General features: G+C 40.1%; 1 protein-coding gene across 4 annotated transcripts in view; it reads left to right on the top strand.

Annotated features, from left to right (window-relative positions):
- The first annotated feature begins 2,275 nt into the window (after positions 1 to 2,275).
- Positions 2,276 to 16,117, top strand: part of LOC117542436 (disks large homolog 1-like) — a 120,830-nt gene continuing 106,988 nt past the window's right edge. For 2 of the 4 annotated variants that reach the window (XM_034210095.1, XM_034210094.1), the window contains exons 1-4: positions 2,279 to 2,681; positions 3,919 to 4,089; positions 7,570 to 8,428; positions 8,997 to 9,093. In XM_034210095.1, coding sequence (XP_034065986.1) covers positions 2,663 to 2,681; positions 3,919 to 4,089; positions 7,570 to 8,428; positions 8,997 to 9,093 — 1,146 coding nt within the window. In that variant the 5' untranslated portion in view covers positions 2,279 to 2,662. Of the gene's footprint in view, positions 2,682 to 3,918; positions 4,090 to 7,569; positions 8,429 to 8,996; positions 9,094 to 16,117 lie in introns of all 4 variants that reach the window. The other 2 variants (XM_034210098.1, XM_034210093.1) reach the window with 2 other exon arrangements.

Genomic DNA, 16,117 nt, shown 5'->3' with positions numbered 1-16,117 from the left:
GACAATAAGAAAACGTGGGTCATAGTTTTGTGAGAAAAATTGAGTTTACTGTTAGCTCTTCTTATGCTGGGAGATTCCAATGGTTTCAAAGTAGGAGGTTTGATATACAGTGGCATTGGCAATTGTGTTTGCTAAAGTGTATTGAATACATTTTTCACTGGGCCACTTCTGTTTAACAAAGCATGGATTTTGGTATTCTTTCATTTTGTAGGTCCACTCCTTTAAGAGGCATCGTTTTGGGAAAACTAGGCGCTGGTATTTGACATGGATCTAGGCTGGGAGATAGGGACAAGCCTAGTACAGAGAAGCTTTTAATCCAATCAACACAATACAGCTGTTTACCATGACAATACTACCAAACTCACACAGGGTAGACCTGCCCAGGCAGATGGTGGGATTACACCTGTGACGTTGAAATTGGAGCCCCCTAATACACAGGGGCGGTTCTAGGGGGGGCCAGTGCCCCCCTATCACTGACTTTGTGTGTTGGATAAAGGCGTCCAACAAGTAACATGTAATGTAATGTATCTGAAATAAATATGTGAACTGAAACAAATACCAATAACTGTATTGCATAGTTTTCTTATCATAGGCGGCACCAAGGGGGCGCTAGGGGGTGCTGCAGCTCCCCCTAGGATAGCCATTGCAGCACCTAAGCACCCTCAAGAAATGTATGTCTTTTTTTATTTTTATGTGTGAAATTCATGATTTGAAAAATGATTGATTCGAAAATAATATGCTACAGTACAGTAGCCTACTTCTGGGTCTCTGTGTTTCATTCAATCTCTGCTCTGTGTGTTGCACGAGCCATTTTGTGTGCGTGCGCGCGCGAGAGAGAGTGCGCAACGGTACCGCAGATCGTTGTGGTTAGCATCTGGTGCTAGCTAGCTACGCTAACGGATATAAGGAGCTTTTTCAACAACAAGGTGGAGGGAGAACTCTCTCCTGTCAGACTGAGAGTCTCAGATAACCTCAGCTCAGGTGAGCTAAAGGACTGCAGTGTTTAGATAGTTAACTTTTAGTCTAAGTTATCTCAGTGGATCTCAAACGGTTTGGTCACGATTAATGTTAATAAGTATTTCTGAGGCACACGTTTATATGATCATATAGTTGTAAAAAAACAAGAGAATAATTTAAAAACAGTTATGACATACTATTTTACAGTAAAACAAGAATACAGTTTAAAAGGGCAGTGATTTATTATTTAAAAATATCCATAAAGAAAAAGAAAATCTGTTTACAGTTCTGTTTCATATGGGTGTTGAGAGAAGAGATAGATCTCTTAATGTTGCTCTCAAAGTGCACCAGATTTATGCTTTTGACTTCAATATAAAAATAAAAATCTTCCCGGGGAAGCATGCCCCCGGACCCCCCTACAGGATGTTAGGTCCCCCCCACTTGTAAAAATAGCACTTTACTCCTGCTTACACCTATATGCCGTGAGCTGATTATCGAGCCTTCATTGTAACAGTCGCGGGTGTACTGTGTATGTGTGTGTGGGGATTGTTGCAGTAGAACATTTTACTGTAGCGCCCGGTACCTTAATGGGAAACCCTACATGTTTGAGCAACCTCTATGAAACGTCAAGCTACCCCACAGCACCCCCAAAAGAAAATCTCTGGCGCCGCCACTGTTTCTTATGCACAATTACTTCATACTGTCTTTGTCGTCCTGCATTTATTGTGCCCCCCTCAGAAAATAACTGGCCCCAGCCTGCCCCCCCCCCCCCAGTCAAATTGGTCTAGAACCGCCACTGCTAATACACCTTACTTTTTGGATTAAGGTAGTGTTTTTGTGTATTTGTATGTGACCAGATAGACCAGATGCAAAGAAATTCCACCTTCTTGCTGTAATATCTGACCACACCTTTTCATCATATCTGTGCCAATTTAGTCAACACGTGCTGTATGGAAACTACCATAATCAGAAGCAGCATAAAACAGAGGGAATAGGGAAGGAAAGGTTAAACATATCTGCCTCTGGGACTGGGAGACCAATAAGTGTTTGTAAACCTAAATCTATACTCAGAGCTGAGTGGATTAAAATAGATGTAGGCTAGATCCAGTGTTTGCCCTGGAATAAACCTGGCGTTTATGCTCTGCACACTAGCTTTTTAACATGACAAAACACGATGACAAGCAGAGACCCACAATAGCTATTTTGTGTTTTGAGGTGTGTGCATCAGTGTGTGAGTCTTTTGGGGACTCTCTAGTGTGTGAGTATGTTCGCGCGCGCGTGATTGTGTGTTCATCCGCCAAAAAACCGGTCCGACGGCGTGTTGGAGTCAAGTCACCTGAATGAAGAAATGGACTGCATTAGCTTTTCCAAAGCCAGACAGAGAGGAAGAGTAACAAGTGAAAGAGAAGTAGAGAAAGAAAACAAGCTCCGGGTACTAAGTCCACGCGGTGACTGTCAACGTTTGATACCAACGCTTCATTTCTTCCTCCGCCGCTGTGACGGCTTTTCTTGGACTTAAAAACACCTTGAAAAAGCATCCCTTGTGATTAAAAAGACAGGTGGGTGTAGACGGTTGTGGTGTCAGTTTGGTCTCCCAGTTTGGAGGCAGGCTGTCCCGGGACAGACACACACATCTGCATTAACAGAGACTATCACATCGACACAGAGACCAGCCCCCGTGAGAGGAAGGACTGAGCGTGTCACCATGCCTGTGCGACAGAAAGGTAAATAGTTTTGAAGTGTTCATCTCTACTTCCGTAATGTATTCCACCACATATTTTATGTTGACAAACAATATCTAAAACATAGGTTTTTACAACTCTGAAAAGGTTGCGTTGACGTCGCTTTAACTCAACGAAGCTCCCTTGATTTCGCGAAACTTCACTAACAAACCGTCAATTTAACGCTGAATTGTTAATTGTTGCACTCACACATCATACATTAAAAATATTTTACTTAATATTAACACACTGTGGTAAATTCGGCATCCAAGTTATCCACCCACGTTAGCATTTTTACAAATCTGCTGAATGGTATGCACTGCAAATATGGGGAATTCAGCTCAACATTTTTGACTTTGCCTGTAGTTGATTGCATGCCGTATTACAGTAAAGTATTGCAATGAAATATAATATAATATAATATATGATTCATATCTGAAAACGTTCTGCTTGATGTATGTGGTTGTATAGACTAAGCCGAACGTAAACGATCAATATTACATGGGCAGACTGTTTGGCATTCAAAGCAAGTTGCATTGGTTACAGTTAGATGCAATACTCTCAGTGCTTCCGGTTTAATCAGCTGTTCAGTGTGCCATAGAGCCTGGAATGTAGTCTGTTCCTTCTTTCACACCAAACTATTTTGCCCTCATGTCCCTTTGCTTTAGACCCTAGAAATAAAAAGCCATAATAATAACACGTAACAGTTGGTCCAATTTCACATAATGAAGATACTATAACATACAATAAATAGCCACATTTCCTCTGTTTGCTTTGAAATTAGACTTACAAATAAAATAAAACACTTAATTGTTCCGCTTTATTGTAAAATAAGGGTAAAACATGCACATTAATTCCCCCTTTTTTGAGCAAACAATTGCTACAACCTTGCAAAGTACTGAAAGAAGAAATATTTTTCATTTTGAGTTGCTGTCCAATTTGCATGGCATGTCAAACACTAACAAACTGCTGAGACAGAAACCGAAAGAAAACATTCTTCAGGCACACCTGTGTCCACATTCACTGTTAACGGAGCCAGGTATTATCAATCTGTTTTATATTAGCTTCACCCTGAGGAAGACCTTGTGAGGTCTGAGTTTTTAACCATACTAATCCTCAATTAATGGAGGCTTATAATGCACATTTGCTCTACTTAAGAGTGCCCGGAGAGTTGTATCTGAGTCATTACCCATGGGGGAAAAAAGGTTTTAGTTATTTACATGTATATTTTTATATTTAGATGCTCAGCGAGCCCTGGAGCTTCTACAGCAGTACCGGACTAAACTTGACCAGAGGAAGCAGAACCAGAACCGGAGCAAACAGGGCGGCGTGGAGGAGGACTCGCAGCTGCAGCAGTCTCTGGACAGAGTCATCGATGTCTTCCAAAGTCAGCTATTCAGTGCTCTGCTTGGTAAGGACATCAGTTTGAATTTTCAGATACGCTGCCCTTGACTTTTCCTTTATACATCCATTGAAAATGACATGTGGTCATCCAGGCAAGGCCTACCATTGAAATGATGGGTCAAAATAGGGAAATTGTCAACTAAGTTACCCAGGACTGTAATAACTATAGTAACTTAGTTGACATGTAACCTAGTTGACAATTTGTATGACATGTAGACATCATTACACATCATTATCAATGGAATTTTGCACTTCTGCCTTGAAATGAGCATAGTGCTAATGGTTAATAATGTGTCCAGTCAACTATGTTATTTGCGTCAAATGTTTGACTTTCATTGTCAACTATGTTGCACCTCATTTTTTCCAATTTAAAATATCTAAAATAGTGCTTCTGATATCCTTTATGGTATGTATATCTACACAGGTTGGAGTTTTACATGACATCTCTTAAAACTATCAAAATGACCTGTATGGTAGTTTTATAATAGAAAATATCCCTATCCTTAATGACAGTGCTGAACATATCACATGAAAAAACAAAACTTTAATACAATTATTTTTTAAACTTTAAAAAATCTTTGGATATATGGTAGAATAGACTCAAGAGCCTTTCAAATTTTATTTTACTTGAAGTGCAGGACTTAATCAAATGATTGTAATGACATCAAGTTTGTCCGTAACATAGTTGACAAACTGAGTAGTGAAAACATCCTTTCCCTTAAAATAAAATAATGTTTAAGCTTTGCAACTAGTGGATATGTTACACTGAGGAATATACTAACTTGAACCACTGATTGTTCTATTGAGAAAGAACACTTTTTTTGTACTGTTTTGTTGATGTGAAATGCACCCTAAATGATAGAATCAGTCTTATACCTTCTATTTGCGAAGCTTCGGTTAGCCTTTATCTGCTGGTTACAGTGATTAGTCCCATAATATTGAGTCCATCAACAGAAGGTGTTTGTCAAATATTTCTGTTAATTGATTTTATTGTTTTATGCAAACATTTCAGAAATATCTGTTGTCAGCCTCTCAGATATAGAGCCTTTCTGTCAGTATATTAAACTGAATATCTCAGGGTCTGTGACTGACAAAACGGGACTTTCAAAGACACAACCTTGGAGAAACTCAGACGGACATTTTTCATTATTCGTACATGTTATAAATAAGACCATAATACAAGCACATATATTTCAATAATGAAAGTAATTGTTAGCTGCAGCCCTTCTGCTGATACTTGCATGTGAAATGTTTTTATGAGTTTTAACATTTAAAGTGTCTTTGAGTACCATGACATGTATTATTATTATAAATATGTAGAACATCTCTGAAGCCCTTTTTAACGTAAGCTTTATTTGCACTATTTGTATCTATTTGCACATTTGACTGCCCTAGGCTCCATTTTTACATTATATTAACAGAGAATAAGGAATTAAAACCAGCATAGTTATGTTAGAGAAAAGTGTTATCATGTTAACACATATTAATTTTGCTCTAGGTTAAGATTGGGATACACTTGTATCTTCGCTGTAGGTAGTTTTAACTGGGCTGTGGTTCTCGGAAAGAGATTTTAGTTAGCTATTTTTGAAACATTGTCGTGGAGTTCAAAAACCTTGGCGTATAAAACAGAAACTGTCTATATTACTGTATGCCAATGTTTTTTTCGTGACCCTTTATATTTGTACTTGAGAGCTGGTTTCCAAAACAAGTTTGAAAGCTCTGTGTTGCTATTGATAGCTGCTTTTATGTCTTTACCATTGACGGAGGGGTGTAGTTTGTTAGTCAGGAGGGAAACTATGTGTTTGGGATTCAATATGAAGGCATGAAGACAGATTGGCTTTAGTGTTCTTTTGTCCAGATAAAGCTAAGGAGGTTTGGCTTTTGTTTGACTGACTCTGATCTTCTGAGAAGGACAGGAGCGCTGTGGTAGCATAGTATTCACGGTTTCTACTATAACTTGTGCTATCACATGGCTTATTTTCACCAGCAAATTGAGATCAGATCACTACCATGTAGGCGTGATGTGGCCTGTCACAGCAAACACTGGGCCCCTTTGTGGAAAGCCTGCATGCATTTAGTGAATGTGTTGCAAGTATAAATTCCTCCCAAGAGTTAACAGCTTGTGTATAACTGGTTTGATCCGCTTGTTGTGAACTAGCGTCATGTTTTTAAACAAACTGGTTCTCTACCTGCTTTGTGCCACGCCCACACCTTTAGTACCTACAGTAACGCTCCTATCCGTGTGTGAGCATGTGTGTGTGCTGTTCACTAAACAGGGCACTGAAATCCTGTGTGGACTTTGACCTTTACATCGAAAGTCTTTCATGTTTAAGCTGTGTCTTAAAACAACAGCACTGTCTTTTTTTTTCTAGTATTATTTATCCTTGACTTCTTATGTCTTAAATATGTTTGGCCTATTTTGTAATGTAATATGTTTGAACATGTTTATTTATGTGTGTGTGTTACTGTATTTTGTTCCCCTCCTTGTTGCCTGTTATGTGGTTATTTCTATGTATGATACTGTTCAAATCTCTCTTCACTTTATTCCCCTTTTCTCTTCACAAACCATCCTTCAACTGTCTGTATCTTCCCTTTCCTCTCCCCACATACTGCACCTCTGTTTTTCTTCCTCTTCATCATCTCTTTATGACCACTTAACTTATTTGTTTTAGCAGTCTGAGCTAACAATGTGTATGATTTAGTGCAGAACTGTCAGTTGTGTATGCAGAGAGGAGAAAGTGAAACCATAAATCATAGAAGTTAATCTAATAGGGTCCTTGTTTTATCTTTTACATTGGGAAATGACAATATACTTAACTAATTCTCTTTGAAGTGGAGAACTGTGACTACTTCAGGAGTTACTGTTTAAATACATATGGTGGCAGTATCATTGTGCTTCCACTAGAGGTCAACAGTGTATAGGCATTTTCTCCACCAATGTACCAATGCCTCTGAATGCAATCTGCATATACAGCAGTGATTACGGTTTTCTACTGAATTGGGAACAGCTTTACAGAGCTGCAACTGATTTTAATGTTTTGATCGATGTATTGTGAAAAAGGGATCTCCTTCTTACTGAGCCCAGATTTTGAGGCTTGTTTTTTTATTCATAAACTGTCCACAACCCAATATATAGTTTATAATGATGTAAAACAAATAACACCTAAGTCTGGAGATGATTAAACCAGAAACTCATTTGAATTCTGAGTGATAAATATTGACAGATATACTAATCATTAATTTAATAGCTACTTAATCTTTGAATAATCATCCCATCGCTTCTGTTCTGTATCCTTTGGAGAACACATTGCCTCAGTGTGCCTGATATTTATTCAAATATTCATTAATTTGTGTAGTTTTATAATAAGTAAGTCTTTATTATTACTGTCATACATTCATCCCTTTAAAGTGTCATTACTTCATTTACAAAACCACTTAACCGTTCAGTCATTCCTCCTGGCTCTAATCTATTATTTCGTCCTCCCAGACATCCAGGAGTACTACGAGTTGACCATCCTCGCTGACAGTGACAGTTCTGTGGACCAGACAGCCGGTCCCTGGAGCCTCCCTGACTCCTATAACCCCCCAGCAGAGCCTTCTCCCCAGCCACAGCCCCCCTCGGTTACCCTGAGCCCCCCAGCTAGTGAAGGATCATCCCCGCTAAAACCTCTGTCCCCCAAACCCAGGTCGATCAAGTCCCATGCTGCTCCATTACCATCCGGGACACCCACATCAAAGCCATCTTCCCCTACAACACAGTCTGTTTCACCGGAGTCACAACCAGCCAAGCTCAAGTATCGTGCTCCTCTCCCTCCTGTCCAATCAGGAGTCTCCAAATCATTGGCGTCTGATTTTCTGCCCTCTTCTCCTTCTGCTGCCACATCCCCCGGAGCCCCAGTGAATGGTGTAGAAACCCCCAAATGCCCAATAAAAAAACCTCCTAGATCAGCACTGAATGGAACAAAGCCTCAACTCACTGCCACCAACTCTAATGTTTCGGTGGCAAGCTCCACCTCCTCCACCATTCCGCAGAGTGATTCCACCTCTCCGGACCCCAACCTGATGACTGTCTCGGCCCTCGTCTCCAGCACCATCGAGAGCTTTGTGTTTCCAATTTCTCAGGACAAACTCACCCCAAAAAGCGGCGGTCCTGTCACCAGCCCGGGTCCCATCAGAGTCACAGACGCTGTCGTAGTCTCCACATCACCTGTGACCACCAAGGACTCAGGCTTCGGCAAGGTCACTCCCAGCACGAGTCCAAGCAGCCTCAACCAGGGAAAGTTCAGCTTCAGCAGCCGCAGTCCCAGAAGTCCTACAGGGCCTTTGACTAAAGGGCTTCATCTGAGGTATGTTTGAATTGTTATTAAAGTACATTAGCAGGATTTTACTGACATTTTCCCATACCAAACTGATACGTTATGTTTGGTATAAACAGTGGAAAACACTATAGCAATGAGAAATTAACACCAAAGATGTGGACACAACAACAAACAAAGAATAGCTTCAGTTACATTTTGATGCACCCTGTTTGATAGTGGCATAAAGGTAATGTAGAAGAAAAAAATGAATGCTAAAGGCTAGCAGAGACTATAGCTTCTTAATCAATATCCTATACTGTAGGTGTTGTTGAAGTTACTACAGGCGGTCCTTCTTCTTAATTGGACATCCATTGTTCTTTAGCTATCCCGCTCAGGCTAACTTACTGTACATGTTACTATTTATTTCCAACAAATGCCAGAACACACAGAAAGATTTAAAGGAAAAAGCATGTTTTTCACATAACTTAGTTGACATATTGCAGCCAACACTGCAATTTCTTTGCTTTTTGGAATTCAGATGTAGAAGTGCAGAATAATATCAGACCGTTTTCAGATGAACCTCTAGACACCCTCTCTCGTTGCTATCTGTTTCCAGTCCGTCCAGCCTGGAAACAGTTAAAGTCACCTCCACCAGCCTGAGCCACGGTCCAGCCAGCCCCCGGCCAGCAACCAGCCCACTGATCCCCAACAAGGTAAGACACCTCTGCTTGTGTTGTATCAGCGCCTTCGGAAAACTGCAAGACATCTCTGCCCAGAGAATCAAACTTGAGAGTGATCTCAGTTTCTGGGTGGCAAACTTGAGCTTACAGTTAGGGCTGCACGACTCTAGAAAAGTGCTGCGATGATTTCCAGAGAATCTACTGTATGATGAGAAGGCAATTATCCCGCTGTACCTATGACATTTTGTCCGGTTGGTTAATATACTGAATTCCATTATATATGTTTATATGGTCATGTGGCAGGGATTTCCTTGTAGTTGTCATTGTTATTATGGGTTCACCATATTTCCATTTTTCAGGTTTTATTTAGCTGATATCTGTCAGATAGCATACATTTGCTTTGATTCCGTTAGTAAATACATGATCTAGTTATTGTCTTTTGTCAGAATTGGTGTCAGAACCTCTAAAGGTATTTGTATTTCACTGTGTTGCACCACGTTCTGTATCTGTGCCCATTTGGTTTAATGCTATTTTTACTTAAGGATGCAGATTATGAAGAGAAAAGGGGCAATGTTCACCCTTTACACAGAAGAACAATGGTTGTACAAAAGGAGAAAACATAGAAGTAAGACTTTGATTGTTTTTTTGTGTCTCACATATCACTTGTCCTAAATAGAAACATTTATGATACAGGAAGTACAATTATTAACTGGTGACAACACGTGTCCTCTGTAGCCATGCGGAGGGGCTGGTGGCTGCAGAGAGCTCAGTTAGATGGACAGATCGTTTATGCAGGCTGGCTGTTTGGACATCGGCTTACATTTCATTACATAATATGACAAGGGGAATCAATTCAGTTCAGTAACATTTTATTTAGAGATGGGCTCATGCAACTAGTTTAGCTTGTTGATCTTGCTGAAATGGCATTGTGTGGTTTAGGCTGTTTAAACACAGGTTTACACTGCACACAAATTGGCTTTGATCTTCTGCTGCTGATAGTCCACATCTTGGGGAATTAGATTTAATATGGACTTACATTGCTTTATAGTGAAAAGCTGTTTTAATACAGTTATGTTTGTGTATCAGGAAACATGTCCCCTTACAGTTAATACTGCTTGTATTGTGTTTGGGTTGGTTCTTACTACGGTTGTATTCATTTGCTGCCTATAAGCTGGTTTTATTGTCTTTGAAAATGCATAATATTCAACTATAGTTTTGAATTGAAATGAATGTGAATGTGAAGGTGATATTCCTTATGCCTGGAAGGAATTTCTTAACACTTCTCTCAAACGTCTCCTTGGGCTCAAGGATGAAATGATTTGAATTTGTTGGTCACTGTGGCCTTAACTATTAACTATTTGTTTGCCGCAATAAAAAAATGAATTTGCAAAGTTAATTTCACACTAGTGTCTTAAAGGACAAAATGATGTAAGTGATGACAATAAATAAAATGGGATTACTGGTATTAAATAGCATATTATAAAATAAATTGAGACCTAATGATATTCAATCAATCAATCGATCAATCAAAGTGTATTTATGTAGCCCAATATCCCACATTTTATATTTATGTCATTGGGCGTTACAGTTTATACAGCGTATAAATACGACCCCCTCTGTCCTGAGACCCTCACATCGTTCAGGGCATCTTGAGTGAATCTCTTCTTTGTGTGAAGCTTCAGGGTGCAAACGAGCTTTAACTTCGCTTATACCCAAAGTTGAAAGTAGAGCATCCATTGCTCTACTGCTGTTACTGTTCACTTAGCCTACCCCCCCCACGCCTGACCTGATAAAACAGCAGAGAGTGTGTGTGTATCATAAGTATTTGTATTTGTGCTTACCTCTGTGTATAAAAGTATGTCCGTGTGAGTGTTTGCCTGTGCATTCATGTGTATGCGTTTCTGCGCCTGTCTCGATATGTTTGCCCTTTTTTGTGTGTGCTGAGTGTGTTCAGGGTTTGCACGGACATATACTCTGAGCCATGCACTTCTTGAAGTCAAAATGTGGCAACCAGCTGCCATAAAACGCAGATAGCAGCTGGAAAACAAGAGGGCGGGCTGAGGTGCACCGGGAAAGCTGCCATGTTTCCCAATCCGCCTCTACTTTAGCATAGAAGTCCTCTCTGGATGCTCCGATGAAAGGACAGGTGAAGATGACATGAGGAAGGGAGGAGAGATAGATTGAGTGATGAAAGAAGAGAGGGAGGAGGAGGAGACAAAGACGGACAGAAAAGTATTCAGAAAAGCAACAAGCGGGTGAGTGCATGGTGCACGTGTAGCAGCTGGAAGATGTCTTGGTGAAAGTTCACTGGCCGGACTAGTGAGGATGGACTGCATCTGCATCCTCACGACAAAGGTGAGACACAGGAAGAGAGCAGATTGGAGTAGAGCTGAGGGGAATGGAAGATAAACAAAGTAAACAGTGTAACAGTGTTGACTTGCATCATTGGATAAAATTGTCTGTTTTTGATTATTTTGACCCTCATGGTCGCTTTTATTATTTTAATGAGAGTTAACCCTTTAATTTGTACATTTAAATGATGTGTGAATTACTCAGATCATCTTTTAATGAGAACGGTCATCAAGATAGTATGATTTTTAAATCAAAGGAGGATTTAAACGTGTAGTCTTTTAGGGCAAATCTACTTAGGTCATCCAATTGAAGCATTTTACAACCAACCACAGTCTTGGTAAGTGATAGTAACCAAAGTGCTCCTGTCATCACATTCAATTGGTGACAGGTTGCCTATTGTACGAATGGTGTGCTATGCTTTGTGAAACTGTAAGGTGATATTTTTACAGGAGTGAGCTATGCTCTAGCGAAGCAACTCTAATGGGACTGCCGAGCTGTTGCTCAGCTGTTGGTCTGACAGCATGTGATGCCCAGAGAGACAAGAAACTGGGTTGATAGGACACACACTTCAAAGGACTAGCTATCTGACTAGCTGGCTGGCTGTGTAGATATCGGACGGATTCGCTGATTGACTGGAGAGAACTCTTGACACATGTGTGCATACTTAGACATTCCATGGCCCATTTGAAAGCAGCAGAACTAGTGTGAGCTTGTATAGAACAATGCTTAAAAGACAGGGTATGCTAAGATCGAACATGATTTTACAACATGTCTTTAGATCTCTTTGGATAAAGACAATCAGACTAAAGACATTCAGAACTGTCCCGAGTTGAACAAAGTACCCTTTCCTAGTGGTAAGTGAAAAGCCAAGAGGGGCAACATGCAATCATTGTTCCAATTAGGGTCAAAGAGCACACTGTAGGATGGTCTACAGGTCGTGTCACAGGCTCTCTAAGGCTTTCATGATATTTGTGCACATGAAATGGGGCAGAAGTAGTCATGAAAAAGTTTGCTTACTTTATCACTTTTGCACACCTGGCCAATGGTTGCGTAATGTTGACTGTTGGTTTTTAGAAAGTCACATAAAGTCTCAAACTTTATTTTGAAATTATAAAGTCATGGGGGAGGAGATTCAGATGCTGCATATTGACTCTACTACCACTTTATTTGAAGCTGCAATTAAACTAGCTCAAGGAACTAATATTGTATGCGTTTGCTAGAGATACAGCTTATAGGTCTTTGCTGTAAATTCTCATCAGCCATTAGTCTTGCTTAACAGACGTTGTTCTTCCATGCTATCTTAAAGGCTAGACCAGAGGGGCCCAACCTGTTTGGTCTGAGGTACCCCCAGAGCTCTGTCAGATGAACTCACGTACCCCTTTTTGGATTCTATATAAACTTTTTACTTCTTCTTTGCTTTTTTATTTAAACCTAGTTAAGCTACTTTACAAGCACATTCTCTACACCACCTAGTCTTCAAATAAAATGTAAAAACTATAGTTTGTTCTTAAATACTTTAAATTATACTATACAATTACTATAACATGTGAATTAATTGGTTATATCCTAGTACAAGCTTGATCTTGGCACCCTCTGGATCTTGATTCAGACTAAATCTTGTCTTGATTGTGCTTATTCGTGGACTCTACTTAAGTGTGTATATCACATTGTCTGCTTGAAGGACATACACTTTGACCCAGAGGGGATCCGCCCGCATTAGTAAGAAATCCCGCTTGGAGGCATTTTGTGACCTCGCTTATAAACTGTTAGGAATTTTTTATTGTGCTGGCTAATGCAGGGATTGTCCGGTTTAGGCTACACAAAGAGACAAACTCTCTGTGCAAAGATGTTATTCTATCAGATAAAAGAGTACACTCATGAAAGAAGCTGACTGGTCTCTTAGTTGATAGGGATATATGAAAAGTAGAATGTGCTCGAGGACTGACACATGCAGACACACTCGCATATACAGTATGCAGACACACACACACACACACACACACACACAACACACACACACACACACACACACACACACACACACACACACACACACACACACATACACACATACACATACACACACACACCTCACACACACACAGTTTGCAGTCTGTTGGCAGATACACTAACAGACTGCTGGGTTCCCATCTCACATTCATCTGGTTAATCCCGTTTATCTCATTAAGATAATGGATTACAAATCAGAGGGTGTTTCCTGAGCTCAAGACTGCTAGATTACTCCTGGAGGATGTTTCAGTATGTGCTCTCTCAGCCTGATTGATACATTAGTTACTCGAATCTCCCTCTTTGACCCTCTTTTAATCTTTTACCATGTGCATTCTCGGTAAACAGAAAAAAAACCTGTTTTAAAATCAAGACCTTTTTTCACTTAAATATTTCCGATGCTCATAACATGTTCATTTAATTGAATGAACAATAACATAAAACACAATTCCATATGAACAACCATACAAATAGATTCAACTCATAAGTGTATGGCATCGAATAGGTATCACCGCTAATCCTGACAAATAAATCACATTTAAAGATCAAAGTATTCTACCCAGCCAAAAATGAATCACATTATTTATAAATATATATTCAGTAGTATCTATGCTTGTGCAGATTGCCAATCCTACAGTTTGTGGATTTCAGTGTATTCTCTTCTCTATCTCGCCAAATCCTCTTTTCTTCTCGTCTTAAATCCCACCCTGGTGTTATTAGTGTGTGATTGTTGTTTGGTCCTACTGAGTGTCACTGGCCTCCCGTGTTCCAAGAGAGCAAGAGTCTCTTCATAAGAGGCTTACCTTAGGCTGCTAATAGACTTTACAGAGGTGGATCTATTTTAGGTGGGACAAAGGAGGGAATAGAAAGGGAAAATGAAAGCGACACACGAAGACCAATGGTAGAGGAGAGATCTAGTGTGCACGAGCAGGAGTTCTAACATATATTTGGCTTTTCTCGATTAGTTTTTACTGGATTCCTTCCAGAAAACTCCTCGTTACATCAATCCATCCATCTGTGTAACTGTCCAGCTGGTGCTGTGATGTAACTTTGAGGAGGGGGCATGGCGGACAAATTAATCAACGGTTGAGGCATGAGAGGAGATCAGAGGAGGGAGAGAACTTCCCTAGCAGCTGTAGGACTATTGAGCCCAGAGCTATGCATCTGCAGCAGGATTTACACAGATCTGTTCTGTAGAGCTGCGGTCACAGGTTAGCTCACTTCATGAGAACTTCAGTGATATATTAGGGAAGATCCGCACGTGTTTTGAAGAATTGGACTTAGGTCTGTAGGTGTTTGGATAGCCCTGCTTGTAGAAGGGCTGACACCTACTGGGCCGGTGTGAAGGCTACATGTGAAGATGGAACGTTGCAACTCTTCATCCTCAGTCAATGTAATGTATCTTCACTTACTTTAATAACTATGTATTCTGTCACTCACCTGCTGTGTGGTTCGCTTTAGAAAATTGCCTTTTGATGGTAGAGTAGGACGGTCAACTGAGCTTAATCAGTGTCCGTAATGATTAACTAGCAGTCCGTTACCTGTGTTTGGTGAATGTAAAACCCTAGCGCTGTGTTTTAGCATGTACAGTTTGAATGGTTTTAAAGCTTTTTCAAACAAGAAATCTGGGTTTAGCATCTATATTTGTACTTGTAACGTACATGTCCTGTAATCGTTACCTACAAACAAACAAATAATAACACATTGCGAAGAACGATGTCCTTTTTATCCCTCATTACCAGTTTCCAAAGACTGTCTAAAGTACAGGTTGGCCCTCTAACATATTAGTGTCACAGGCGCCTTTCAAATAGTCCTGGAACAAGATGTGTGTGTCACATCCTTCCTAAAATACTGATCCGATCCATGTTTCAAGGTTTCACAGAACTGTAGGTGCTAGAGATCAGCGGTGCTGGCAGAGGACCGAGTGAAGCTGAGTAATTAAGGGGAATTATATTTAGTTCCATAGGTCAGTACTTTTACATTAAAGTTATCGGCCTGCTAATGCTCCTTGGCATATGAGACACTGACCACAATGGAAAACATGAAGCTATGTTTGACAAAGGTCCAGATAAAAACGTAGGCAAGTTAAGCTTCATTCAGACTCATTTAGGGACTTATTTTTTGAAAATGTCAACAGGTTCTGTTTCTAATTGATGAACAGAAAACCAAAGTTGCATCATCTTGTTTGTGGCTCTGACCCTTGAAAGTTGGGAGGAAAGTGAATTAGCAGTTGTTAAATGTATAACTTTCATTTAGGCCTGGAGACATCATAAATGTAATGAGATAGGAGTAGGTCTAGACTAAATCATAAAAACGTATCATCAAAATGTGCCTATAGCAATATGCCATTGAAAAGGTACTCCACTGTGGTACGCAAGCCACACACAATCACACACACAATCACACAATCCAATATAAGTGGTTTGAACAATAACCTAATGAAACTACTATGATTTTTGATGCGTTTATTTTGTTTAGTATCACTTTTTGGCAAAGACACGATTCACATAAACTAGCCTGAAGCTAGCTAGGGTTCTGGTAACTGGAACTGTTTCTCAGCATCAATCCGTCTATAGTTGACATCTCCGAAACTAAGCCAAATCTGGAAGCTGTGAAGGGGCAAGGCCAGCTCACATCAGGTTCCAAACCTCAGTCGCAATCACCAGAACTTGGCCTGTTACCATGGTTGACTCTGGAG

The sequence above is a fragment of the Gymnodraco acuticeps genome, unplaced genomic scaffold (genome assembly GCF_902827175.1).
Source record: "Gymnodraco acuticeps unplaced genomic scaffold, fGymAcu1.1, whole genome shotgun sequence".
NCBI lineage: Eukaryota > Metazoa > Chordata > Actinopteri > Perciformes > Bathydraconidae > Gymnodraco > Gymnodraco acuticeps.
This window is presented reverse-complemented; position numbering and strand designations above follow the sequence as displayed.